The 14,123-nt window shown below is 41.3% G+C and overlaps 1 protein-coding gene across 1 annotated transcript in view; it reads right to left on the bottom strand.

The window, feature by feature from the left end:
- CUNH10orf67 (chromosome unknown C10orf67 homolog) overlaps positions 1–14,123 on the bottom strand; it is a 166,184-nt gene that overhangs the window by 149,408 nt on the left and 2,653 nt on the right. Inside the window, exons 2-3 of the mRNA XM_029562936.1 lie at positions 2,733–2,853; positions 373–516 (exon numbers count right to left, since the gene is read on the bottom strand). Coding sequence (XP_029418796.1) covers positions 373–516; positions 2,733–2,853 — 265 coding nt within the window. The remainder of the gene's footprint in view (positions 1–372; positions 517–2,732; positions 2,854–14,123) is intronic.

The following is a 14,123-nucleotide window of genomic DNA, read 5'->3' on the forward strand; positions in this document are numbered from 1 at the left end:
AACTGGGGTTAGATAGGATCAAAATACATTGTATATAAATATGAAATTGCCAAGGAATAAATAAAAATATTTTTAAAAATGGTGCTGAAGAGCCTGAGACCTAAAGCCCTTCTGCTTGACTGGCAATCATAAGCAAATTAACCTTTCTGTGTCTCAGTTTCCTTATCTGTAAAAGAAGAATAATTAACCTTACAAAGTGAATGTGAGGGTGACTCAGTTCATCCGCAAAGTATTCCCCAAAGTTCCTGACAGTTTTGGCTCCTAGAGATGAATCTTACACAGATGTCATTGTCCTGCTAAGTTATAAAACTCAAAACTGGGCCCACCCAAACACAAGATCAATCCACAGGGCAAACACAACAGAGTGCCTACCTGTCGATAAATTTTTTGCATATCTTTAATTCTGTCGTTTAGAGAACTGACGACATTCCAAGACTCCTCTCTAAGTCGATCCTCAAACTTCAATTGAATCAAATCTTTGAGGAATCCAAAATCCACCTGAAGTGATTTAATCATCTACAAAAGTAAAATCCATGCATTATTGTAGAGTGAGGCCTTCTGTGCAGTATGCCAGCCCAGTCCTTGGTTTGGGGTATTTGATCTGGTATCTGGCCTGCCTTTTAAGATTAGCTCTCAGATGTGTATGTCCATAAAGTCATCGGGTAGATTGAGAATTTCAATACCTCTATCTCATCATTGGCTAGGTTTTCAAAATGATGGTTAATTTGAAAACTAAGACATGCTGATTGAGTGGCATGGTTTGAATATGGTCTGTCTGCTCCAAAACTTATGTTGGAGTTTAGTCTCAATTTTGAAGCATTAAGAGGACGAAGACTTAGGACTGGAGAAAAGGCTCAGCAGTTAAGAGTACTGACTGTTCTTGCAGAAGACCCTGGTTCAAATCACAGCACCCACATGGTGGCTAACAATCTTCTATAACTCCAGTCCCAGGGGGTCTGATGCCCTCTTCTGACCTCCGAGGGCACTGCAGAGCACGGGTGTACTTAAACACATGTAGGCATAAAACTCCTACACACACACACACACACACACACACACACACAAAAGATGATGAAAACTTAATGAAACTTGTGATTAGAGGTGGGGCTTTGAGAACATGATTAGGATTAGATAAAGTCCTGAGAAGGAAGAAAGGAACGGAGGTGAGGAGAAGTGGGTCAGGAAGTAAGAATAGGCAGCACGTATTTGCAAACTGTAACTGAAAGGATCCTAAACACCACTGCTATCTAAATCCTCCAGACTAAAACTTAGTTTGGACATACCTGGTTGTCAAAAAATAAACTTAAAAAGATTTTCCAAAACAAAAACCTTTATAAAAGAAGATAATAAATTGACAAGTATGCTGCAGAGACATCTCCCCAAGCTCCGGGGAGAGTGTAAATTGGAAGTATCTCAGCAGGGCAATTTGGCAATGCCCTTCAAAATGACTAATGTACACATCCTGTGACTCAAAATTCCCTTTTAAAAATTTACAGCACAGACTTACTGGCACAGGAGTTCATGCAGGATTATTCATCACAGAAAAAGATTAGTAACTTCCAAAATGTCCATCAATACAAAGATAGCTAAATGCATGATGCCCATCTTGTGATAGGGTATACTTGTGAAATAAAGAAAGTGCTGGAGATTGAACCCAAGACCCGGCTCATGCTGGGCAAGCACTCTATATTCCCTTCCCACTCCTTAAAACAATTTCACATTTTGACATAGTGTCTAAATTGCCCAGGGTGGCCTCAAACAGGTGCTACTCCTGTCTCAACTTCCTGAGTGCTATTGTATTCAACTATGTGGAAGATCTTTCTGTACCAATATGGAATGGTTTCCAATGTCTATTAAGTGCAAAACAAAGCTGAGGTAAGCGGGACTTGTAGTAGTATGTCAATTCGTGTGGTAGGGTTAGTAATAACTCGGTGTCTTGTATTTATGCAATATTCTATTCTTTTACAATCTAAAAAGATCCCAAGGAAATGCTGTCACATTAAGATGTGATAAAGTGCCGGGCGTGGTGGCACACACCTTTAATCCCAGCACTTGGGAGGCAGAGGCAGGCGGATCTCTGTGAGTTCAAGGCCAACCTGGTCTACATAGTGAGTTCCAGGCCAGCTGGAGCTACAGGGAGACCCTGTCTCAAAAAGACCCCCCCCCAAAAAAAAAGATGTGACAAAGCTGTATGGCAAGCAAGTTATTCAGTAAATCACTGTCCACGATCATCTAGATGCAAAAATATTTCAAAAATTTCTTAAACTATCAAAAATAGAAAGTATTCACAGATGTCAAAAGGACAAAACAAAACATTTTACAGAACAGGTTAACATGTGTAAGCATGGCACAAACATGACAAGCAATAAACCACAGCTTATATTAATTTAAAAAAAATACAACTGACATTCAGCTCAGTTTCTCAAAGGCAGTATCTTGAAGCAATTTTTTGGGGGGTCTTTTTTTTTGCAGAAATCTGCCTTCCTCTGCCTACCTAGTGCTGGGATTAAAGGCATGAGCCACCATGCCTGACTTTAAAGCAATCTTAATCATTTCAATTCTGCCAATAAAAACCACATGAAAATAAATGGCTCAGAGTGCAGTACAGTGGTTGAATGCTTACACAACATTCCTGAGGCCCTGGGTTTGATCGCTAGTACAACCAATCCCTACCCCATAAAGACAAATAGCATACAAAATTATCTTACAAGGTTAAAGAAATCCAGATTTACCTTCATTAACTCTTGTGTTGATAGACTCAAATCTTGTAATGGCACAATTTCACTACAATCTGTTTGAGTTGCATGGTCAGACGTGAAAAAGCCAACCTTTAAATTATCTGAAATAGTAAGTCTGAAAAGAGAACAGAGATTGAATGTGGTTTATGCCATAACTATTTTCTTAAAAGTAGGTTAGCACATATATTTGGGGGGGGTGGGAAACTAACTGTGTTTTAAACACACTAGACGATTGGTGAAGTGAGGAAACTTCTGGAATATCTGGCTGTGCCTGAGGTTGAGTTTTGAAGCAGGAGATTCTTGGCACTGTGGCACACTGCTGTTGGGTGCTTTATCCCCACTTTTCGAGATATAATGAACTTCAGTGTGTTATCTTAATATCTTATCCTGTGCTATGGTGAGAAACAATTATGATTTATGCAAAGGCACAGTGTAAGTACTTCAAGGTGGTGATTCTCCCAGTGTAATCTCAGGACCCTTGGGGTTCCAGAATACTGAGGAGGACTCCATGAGATGAAAAATTATTTTTCATAATACTAAGATTTTGTTTTCCCTGTAATTCTCTCACAAGTGTTCACTGAAGTGTCCAGTGGCTGCAGGCCACATGACTGCTGAATGCAAAAGGAACTAAGCTGACCCTGTTGGCTTCCATTAAGCCAGGCATAAAAAGATTTGCAAAAGTGAAAAACAGTGACACTTTTCACATTACAGTTTTGAGCAGTGTGCTTATCTGGGCCTGGAGGGCAGTTAAGAGCACTGCCTGCTATTGCAGAAGACCAAGGTTTGGTTCCCAGCACTCACATGGCAGCTAACAGCTGTCCATAACTCTAGTTGCAGGGGATCCAGCACCCTCTCCTGGCCTCTGTGGGCACTGCATGCGCATGGTGCACTTATATACATGCAGGCAAAACACTCGTATGCATAAAATAAAAGTACATACATTTTTTAAAAAATTTAAAAGGAAGTACGATTGTTTTTTCTTTAAAAGTGTTATCTATACTAACACACAATCGATTGGCTTATCACTATCCTAAAAGAGTTACTATAAATACATATTTAATTTCTTCTTTTAAATTTAAACATGGCAACTATCAATAGATATGATCAACATAAACTAAAGTTCTTTGAGGTTGTCAGTTATTTTTAGAAATTTAAGAGGCCCAAAAGCCAAAAACCCGGAGCTGTGTTTTAGGGAATCACACCACCATCCTGGATCATTAAACTTCGTTCCCAAAGCATTTAAAGAGGCCAGGATCGAGTCTTTGTAGTTGTCCACAGGCCTCTAACCGCCAACATATCAAGCAGCACTAAAAAGCTGATTTTCTGGATGTGCCTGTCAACTTGTCCAAACCGATCACCACCCTCGCTAGCTAAAATGTCAGCTTAGAAAAAAGAAGGAAAAGAAAATCCCGATAGAAACACCGGGCTCAACACGGGCTCTATCTGAAGTCAAAGTGTAAGTGAGTCTCTTCTTCCTCTGCTGACAAGTGGGGACACACCCTAGTGGAGGCAAGTTGGCTGTTCCCTTCTTGCTTAGTGGTAGAGTTGCAGATTTGTCCCCCAGAGAGTTCAGGGGAGATTGGCCATGTCCCTAGTGCTAAAGGCAAGTCCTCTCTGGTCAAAGCCCATCAAGATATTCCCCTTCTTCTGGGCAATAAGTAAGCATTGAGCATAGAATCTGGTTCTAGTGCAGGTGACATTAGCAAAGGTCTTCTGGGCTTGTTGGGGAAAGCTCTTTATCTACTGTACAGAAGGCACCAGAGGAGAGTTTCATGTCACTTTGGATATAGTCAAATGTGGAAATCATGCCAAGAACCTCCCCAGTCATCCCATGACCATGAAAGGAATCAGCTAGAGGGAAAACTAGTACTTAAGGTGATGACATTTCCAAAAAGATGGAACTAAGCCAGGTATGATGACACATTCTTGGGAAGATGAGGCAGGAGGATTTTGAGTTTGAAGCCAGCCTGGGGTACACAGTGAGAGCTCTTCTCAAAAAACAAAGAAACAGAAAACAGAAATGCATTTGATGGCTGACTTTATGCAGCTAGGTCTGGCACCTGCCATATCTGCTCTCCCTGTAATACTGCATAGTGTGCGCCCCCTGCTGGTAGCTTCTGTCAGCTCTTCTGAAAGCATCCTAAATGATGCTCCAGCCACATGACTTCAGGGAAATGACACAACTTTTCCATGCCCCAGTTTCCTCTTACGGAAAACAATAGTGTCTGTTTCATAGGGTCATTGAAGGACTGGATGTATAAATGCTTAGATGTACTCTGGTGCTTGATGCAGTGTTTTGGTAAAGACATATTCTGGATAAATGGCTTTTACTTACCCTTGCAACAAAAAACTTATTCTTAGCTTGTTTATAACGTAGACAAGCTCAATGAGCCTTGAGTTCCTCTTGTAACCTAAACATAGAGCTTATGACCCTTCCTTACCCTTGACCCAGACCCAGGTATGAACGTGTTTGTGCGTGTTGTGCATATTTGTTGGAACTAATGAAGACTGTCCCATTTGTGTTTCAAGCAACAAGGATTAAATTGATGTCTATTGGTGAGTGAGTGTGTGTGTGTGTATGTGTGTGTGTGTGTGTGCACGCATGTGCTATTATAAGTCATTAGGGCCAAAAGAACATAATCCTTTGATAAGATAGGGTCTGATTTTTCACTTCCCCATTTCATGCTGGGTGCACATTTCCAATAAATATGGGCCTTGTCCTAGAGCACAGTTCTGAGGGTAATCTGAAGGAACAGGTGCTCAGAGGAGCTTCAGTTCCTCTTAGCTGAAATGGACACTAAGGGTTAGGCAGTCTTTATTCATGTAACACCCAAATGTGGCATCACATATGAAATGCCACACACAGCAAGCCCTTGTGGGATATCACCAACTCTTGGTGCTGTGGTGATGGTTATTACACTGTTGTCATGGTCATGTCTTGAAACAACACAATTCTTTCATCATATTTGAAGAAAACTACGAAAGCACAACAACATTCAACTACGAGATGCTAATTTGAAATTTAAAACAATACTCTAATATTTTTCTCAATTAATCCTACTAAATTCTCAACTATCCTTCCACACATATCAAAATTTGATGACAGATTTTGTCTACAGTGTTATCTAGGTAGAAATACAAGTTTCTGTTACAATTTGTGAATTTTTTTTCCAGAAGAAACTGTGCTTTAGATTTAGTATAATTCTATTTAAGAGCATGTATTTTCTTCCCACTGACACAGTACTCTGGGAAGCATCAAGTTCCAGAGGCATTCAGCATTCCTGCACATACTTTGTAAAGGTGCTGAGAAGGCAAAGCCCCAGCCCCTCTCCTTGTACACCATTTCTCAGTTATGTTTCCAGGGCGCAACCTTGAAGGATGAGGTAATGTCTCCCCCCTACCAAGAAGCAGGCTTGCAGAGCTGGAGAGACGGCTCAGTGGTTAAGAGCACTGGCTGCTCTTGCAGAGGACCTGGATTCAGTTCCCAACACCCACAATGGCAACTAACAACCATCCATAACTCCAGTTCCGGGGAATTCAATGCCTTCTTCTGACTTCCTCAGGCACTACATGACACAAATGCACTTACATACATGCATACAATACACTCCTACACATTTTAGAAAAAGAAGAAGAAGGAGGCTTACTACTTCATGTATAAAACGGCAGTTCCCCAAGCTCTTGGCTTCTCCAGTGCAACTCAGTATGTGTACAGATATCTATGGTGAGTCTTTCCTGTCACTTCCTGGGAGCCGAGACTCTGGGAGGGGGTCAATACAAGTGAGCATGAAGCTCCTTTGTCATTTGTCATTTGGCTCTGAATCCTCTGTTGTCTAGCAAAGAACATGGGCAGTCCCAGGAGAACATATTAGCTCCTAAGTAGGGTGAGGTCTTAAACACTGCACCACCCTTGACAAGCATTTGACCCAGAAAATCATCTCCGAAATGTTTATAAACTGGGTGTGGTGGTACACACCTATAATCCCAGCCCTGGAGAGACTGAGTGTGAGAATCACCCTTGAGGCCAGCTTGGTGGCATACTGAGTACTGAATGTCCTTTTCAAAACCAATTTATGGGTCTGGAGAGATGGCTCAGCAGTTAGGAGCACTGGCTGCTCTTGCAGAGGACTCAGGTTCAATACCCAACACCCACATGGTGGCTCACAACCGTCTGAAACTCCAGTTCCAGGGGATCTGATACCCTCTTCTGACCCCCATGGACACTGAATGATATGGGTGCAGGCAATATACTCATACATGAGTATAATAAAAATAATAAGTGAAATATTATAAAAAATAATTTACAGTGATCAGTTGTAAAAATATCAACATTTAAAGTTCTGTCTCTCTAAAATCTATAGCTAGCTCTGAAAATCATTTGTGAAAAACACTGCTAAATTACGATGATTATGCTAAAATCAATTATGAGATTATATGGCACTAAAGACATGAATAAGTCAGATGACTGACATTAAACACATTTTCAGAGTAGTATATTATACAAAATTCACAAAAATTCAATTAAAAATTGGTAGACTAATAAAAACAGAAGAGTAACTTTTAGCAATGACAACTAAAATTTCAGGAAAGTGTTCTCAGTAGTTTTCAAAGATGACAACCATTATTGATGACAAATTGTATATATGGATAGCTTTTCTAAGAAAATGTGTTTCAGGAAAAAAAATTTTTTTTTTTTTGGTCTTTTTGAGATAGGGTCTCCCTGTAGCCCCAGCTGTCCTGGAACTTCCTGTGTAGACCAGGCTGGTCTTGAACTCACAGAGATCCGCCTGCCTCTGCCTTCCAAGTGCTGGGATTAAAGGCGTGTGCCACCATGCCCAGCAAAATTTTAAGTTCTCTTGTGATACATTTGAGAATATTTCAAGACATAAAACAAAAACAGTCATGGCATTTTCAAATGTGCCCCCAAAGTGTAGCTAACAATGTAGAGTTTTCCTGAAATGACTCTAAGTCTCTAACCCTTGGTTCATTTTAATTTTAAAATCACATTTATTTTTGTGTGTATGTGCATGTGTGCACATGGTACAGGGTACATGTTTGGGCCAGAGGACAGCCTACAGGAGTTGATTCTCTCTTGCTACCTTGTAGTTACCAGGGGCCGACCTCAGGCTTGGTGGCAAGCACCTTAAGCCAGTGAGCCATCTCTCCAGCCATAAACTCGTGTTTCCTAACCCATCATTCTCACTGTCTTCTGAGATATCTTGCTAAAATCTAGATTGCTTACCTATCTTGCTATAAAGGCTTTGATGTCCTTCCTCCTCCAAAGAGCATTCAATTCAGTCTTCTTATTCTAACCTCCCAAACTAATCATCTTAGCTTCATGCACTTAATGCACAGTAACTGAATTCCAAATGTTCACCTTGGCACCAAAGATAATCACAGTGGATGAGGAAAGCCCCTTTGAAACTGATGTTTAATGGGCTACATAGCCATCAAACAAAAATCACGCTACATATTCTGAGGTCATGGTAAGCCTCATCTTCATATAACCTGTGTACCATACACATTTGCCAGTTGAACATTCCCAAGGCACATCTCCACCTCAACAGCACTCTCAGCCTGGAGTTAAGTCTGCACACAGGTCTACCTACTAAAACTCATTGGTGCTCACCGTCATTTCTGTCTTGATTTTCCTTCTGTTTTGTTCACTTCTCATAGTGGAGGACTCAACAAGGTGGGCAATGATATGGGGTGATAAGAAAGGCTGAGCCCATACAAAGAAGACCAGTGGTCCTGGCAGCCCAGCTACAGGTGAGTACAGGGAACAAGAGGAGCAACACAGACGTGGCAGGCAGAGGACAGAGTCATGGCTAGAAGACTGGGAATATGGAATGGACAAGTCCACGGACTGAAGCCGATAGAAATCAAGGTTTTCAGTTTCTGAAAGGTGTTTGTAAGCACAAAAAAAGGGTGGAATGTCCCCCATGACAACGGAATGGAATTGGGAAAATGTATAAATATGCACACACATCTACAAAGAGTTACAGGCGCATATATGTGTGAATGTATAGCACCTATGTACATGCACACTTGTTTCTCATATCTGATAGGAGGATTTACAAGAATGATATTCCAGGAATAATGGGCATCCCATATGCCCAGATACTACTGTATAAACACTGTCCTCCACTAGAAGAAAGCATGCCACCTTGGAAAGACGGTGATTCTAAGACTAGTATGAAAGTATAAAACTATGCAAAAACAAAGATATAAAATGAACCCGTAAGATTTCGGCATGCCAGGAGGTAAGCGAGTGCTCAAAAATGATAAAGACGTGAAAATGAAGAGGAACCAGACTGAAGAGAATCTAACTGGTCATATTGAAATCACTTTGAGCATCAACATAAAAGATGAATAGAATCCATTGAATAAATATAGCCCATTGAAAGTATTGAATTATAAGTGATTGAAAAGAAATAAGGAAATTAATACTGATATGAATGAAAAAAATGAATAAATTATAACAAAGGACTCTGGTTAGTGCACAACAATGATGAAAACAGAATTACTATTTGGCAACTACTGTTCATACAAGTGACCAGTTAAGACAGATGTCATCGCTGATGGCTGAGTCCAGCTAAAATAAGTTTGTTAGGAAAAGGAAGTCTTCTACCTACCACCATGATAGTACTTTATCATAAAGAATGGCAAATTCAAGTTAGCTAGCTTTAGAAGACTCTAATCTAGCAAAGCCAAGGTCAATGGAAGGGAAAAAAATGAACAACGCCTGTCAACTTTGAATCCCCAAGAAGAATCCGGATTCATTTTTGGGGAATTTCTGCTGTAATTCCATGACCTGAGTATAGATGTGAAGAAACGTATGAACCTGGGCGGGACTGGTCACCCTCCAAAATGTGAAATTCATACTATGTAAAACTGTCATGGACCCATAAGGCTGGGAAAGGCTGAAGAATCCTTCCACACTGAAATTGTCACATGGCCTCACAGGAACTTATGACCAGCTGACAGAAGAAGAAAACTGAAGGCTGAGTTTATCAGGTGGGTCTGTCACTACACAGTCCCAGCCTCAAGACCCGATCCAGAACGAGAGCCATGAAGGAAGATCCTCCCACTAATGGAACTTGAAGCAGTTCGTTGTTTTTCTACTGGTTCTGGGCCAGGAACAGAAATCTGTATTAACTTATGAGCAGTCAGCAAAGGGTTAGTTGGATGGCCAGGATGCTGAAAGGAGTAAGATTAGCATTGGTGACAAGAACATCTAGAGAAGAGTTATGTAGACAAAACTTTAAGAATAGAGACTATAAATGTCCACATGCGAATGCTCACTGGACAGTATATTCACAACAGAAAAAGTGCTCAAAAGTCAGGCAGGCAAAATGACACAGTAAGAATACAGTTAGAATCTAGCCTTTGCTCAGGCCACACCACCTGCAGCTGCCTCCTCTCTCAGACACCCATGGGCATCCCATTGAGACATTGTCTATAAGTGTCTAACAAACAGACTTCCCGGTGCCATGGATTCTCACCTGAGAAGTGAGTTAATACCAAAGGGGATATTGGTCACACATCCTGTACCTCACCTCCTTCCCTGCCTCTTATCTGAGAGTCAGAGAGCCCAGCCACAGCCTTGTGCTATCAAACTCCCCCATCCCCAGAAAGGTACAGAAAAGAGACCCTGCTTCTGCCACAGGGGCTCTGATTCCTCTCCTTGGAACACCTGCCATGCTATTGTCTGTCTGTCCATGGCACTAAAAACTTTTCTAACAAACTCCCTACTCTCCAGTAATCTACCTCAGTGTCCTTCCAGAATTCCCCAACCCCTCTGAACCCTTTCAGACAAACTCTGTGAATATCAATTTTCTTCTACAGTTATCCCAGTGTTTCCTCAGTAGCCCTGGACTAAAATGGCACTGTTGGCTGGGATGGCGTTCAAAGCTGAGGCTTCCCTCACCAGGGCTGCCTGGTAAGCCAAAACCCAGAATGCTTCATTGGTCAACAGTAGAGACCTGTAGTGAGCCCCAACATGGCGATAAACCAGAATGCGAGCTGGACATGGTGGCACGCACCTATAATCCAGCACTTCAGAAGCAGAGGCAGGAGGATCAGGAGCTCAAGGCCAGCCTGGGCTGCATAGTGAATTTGAGGCCAGGATGTGTTATGTGAGAACTGTCATAAACAAACAAACAAACAAACAAACAAACAACAACCCAGAGGGAATAGCTGGGCAGCAGATTGAGAATACTGAACTTCTTCCATTATCCCCACTAAGATACACACTCAATATGAATTTGCATTCCCTGGCCATAATGCTCGTGCCAGAACCACCATGCACAAACTTACAGAGCATCTTAACCTCAGTTGTGTATGCGTCACAGTGTCACTGCTGATCAAGAAACTTAGCTCACAAGAAAGAAAAAGTGCACATACGGCCTCACGCCCAAGGATTAACTGGGCTTATTGCATAATTCATACCACCCACATTTGGCTGGCCCAAGAGAAAGAATGCAATAGCTTATTGAAGATTCAATTCTGAGAGTTGAGAGGCAAATCCACGAGAGGGCGTAGCTCTATTTCAAGGTGCAGTGTATGTGCTTCGGATTCCACAGCCAGAGATCCAGGACGCACGGGTAGGAGTGGAAGAGGTTCCTCTCACGATTCTATCGAGTACCACACTCCCCAAATTATTTGTCTCAGTAGCTTCATGAATTCCTGTCTCATTGAGTTAATGAATTGCTGGTTCAGAGACCCTAGTTCAGAAGGGGATAACATCTTCACGAGGAACTCAATGATCCATTCTGACGAGACCTGGCCACTTGGTGATACTTATGCCTTTTTATGCATAGGCATAAAAAGGGATCTCTCTACTGTATGCTGTGGTTTATTTTGATTGGCAAAGGACGATTTGGTGATTGGTACACAATGGAATCAAGGAGGCCTCTATTTGGAACCCAGAAGATTCTCTGAAATGCCTCTTAGTGTTGCCATGCCAGGTGGTATGGGCCAGTGGAAAGCTTGGCAGCCAACACAACAGCAACAACAGCATAATCTCCTGACTCAGTAAGCACTTTGACCAGTGGACCAGTGCTGGTTGTACCTACTGGAAAGTTTCTTTACACCCAGCAAGTTGAAAGTTCCATAGACAGTGTCCTCTCCAAAGAGGTGTTCATCTCAGTCTTCGGGCCCTGGGAACATTCTAAATTCTTGGGTTTTTTTCCCTTGTTCATTCTTCTTCGGACCTGAAGATCACAGCTGCTTTCTGCACTTACTACCATCCTATTCCTTACCACCTTTCACTAGTTAGTAATCTTTCTTATATGTAATGAGGAGCAGGAAATATCACCTATTAAGATCACTGATGGGGTTCTGCTGTCCAGATCCTGAGAGCTACTTAGGCATCACAGAAACCACCACCCTACCCTGTTTCTTTGTATTCCATGCAGACCTCAGTGATTCATCATCCCAGTCTAGAAACATCACCCTTTACACTCCCCAGCACTAAGTGCCTGCTTTCCACTCCTCAACTTCAGCTTTCACTAAGCTTAAATATTCTTTCACTCCTACTTTAAGCAAAACACTGTGAGTGGTAGGTTTATGGGATGCAGATTATTTTTATTAACAATAAATATATTTTTCAGGACATGACTGAAAAACTTAGACTAATGTGTTTGGTTATTTCTTTTATCACTGTGACAATAATAAAATATTTAAAATAAAGTCCATTAATTGTATAGACACAGTCTCCCGAGTATCTAAAAACAGTATCAGGCAGGGTATCATAGCGCATGTCTTTAATCCCAGCACCAAGAAGGCAGGTGGATCTTTGTGAGATCAAAGCCATCCTGGTCTATATAGTGAATTACAGGCCAACTGGAACTACAGGGAGACCCCGTCTCCAAAAGAGTGAATGAAAACAGTATTAGTACCTATTTATTGAATGCTTAACTTGCTCCAGAGACTTTTTAAAGATAAATGATTTAATCCACATTTTTTTTTCTTCTAGTAATTCTGCAACATCTTGTATCAAAGATGTGGAAACTAAGGTCCCAAGAAAGCAAACACCTCGTCTAAAATTGTAAGCCTGGAGTTGGGGTAGAGTCCTCCCCTGGATTGCTGGTACAGACAGATCTGTGATGCCAAGGACCCCTCAATCTTAATTTTATGTGTGATGGATTCAGAAAGATCTGGCTGACCCAGAATCTAAATATGAAGATTCATTCTGCTGCTTCTCTTAAATTCCAAATATCTCTAATTTTAGAAGATAACTCCAGTGCCTGGAACAGAAACCCACACCACAAGAACTCAACTATGTGGTTCCTACACAGTCCATATTTATAGTCTCTGCAATTCTTCTGAATAATAGGTTGCTTGTTATACATTAAAGCAAGTCTTGGGAAGATAACAATTATTTTTTTAATAAATTAGATAAAAATTAACATGTTAACTTGTAGGAAACAGACCCATGAGTATTTATTAATAGACCACAGCAACAGTCCCCACTGAGCCTCTGGAACAGTCTATCTTAACAGATGTTCATTAATGAATTAGTCAATGAAGATGACATTAGATGTGCTAAATTTTCACTGTGGTGAACTGCTCAGTGTTATTTAAGGAAAATATTGTTTTCCTCTTTTTCCATTTCAAAGACCTCTATTGTGTATGTGCTCACTTCCTGGCTGATCTCACCAAACTTCCTAGCTAATTTAGCACACTATCTTTGTGCAAATCTTTTCCAAACTGACCTACCAAGCTGGATCCCTCTTCTGAACTTCAAACTCAAAGCCAACTACCTACTGCACAGCTTAAATAGGTGTTTGTAGGTTTAAAAAAAAACTTACTTTCAAACTTCTTTTACTTATTTCTTTTAATAGTATGTGCATGAATGTCTGCCTGCAACTATGCATATATACCATGTGTGTGCCTGGTACCCAGGACTGGAGTTACAGATGGTTCTTAGCCACCATGCAGGTACTGGGAACCAAATTTTGGTCCTCTGCAAGACCAGCCAGTGTTCTTAACTACTGAGTCTTCCCTACAACACATTACATAAGTGTTTCATAGTGAAACTGCTAACATACTGTATCCCAGAGCAAGCTTATGAGATTCCTTCTAAGCCTGTTCCTCACGTTACCTTTCCCAACAAAGTTAATGGTAGCTCTAATCTTTTAGCTAATCAAGTCAGAAACCTTAGCACCTGTCCTATGCTGCTGCAGTCCATCAGCAAATCCTCCCAGTTCTGCCTGCTTTGAACAAGTAGCTAGAATCTGACCACATCCTTTGGCACCTCCAAAGACCACTTCCTGCTCCCTCCATAACCTTTCCTCCTCTTCCTTCTCCTCCTCTTCCTTCTCCTCCTCTTCCTCCTCATCCCCTCCTCCTGCTCCTCCCCTCCTCCTCCCCCTCCCCCTC

The sequence above is a fragment of the Nannospalax galili genome, unplaced genomic scaffold (genome assembly GCF_000622305.1).
Source record: "Nannospalax galili isolate Female #2095 unplaced genomic scaffold, S.galili_v1.0 scaffold14, whole genome shotgun sequence".
NCBI lineage: Eukaryota > Metazoa > Chordata > Mammalia > Rodentia > Spalacidae > Nannospalax > Nannospalax galili.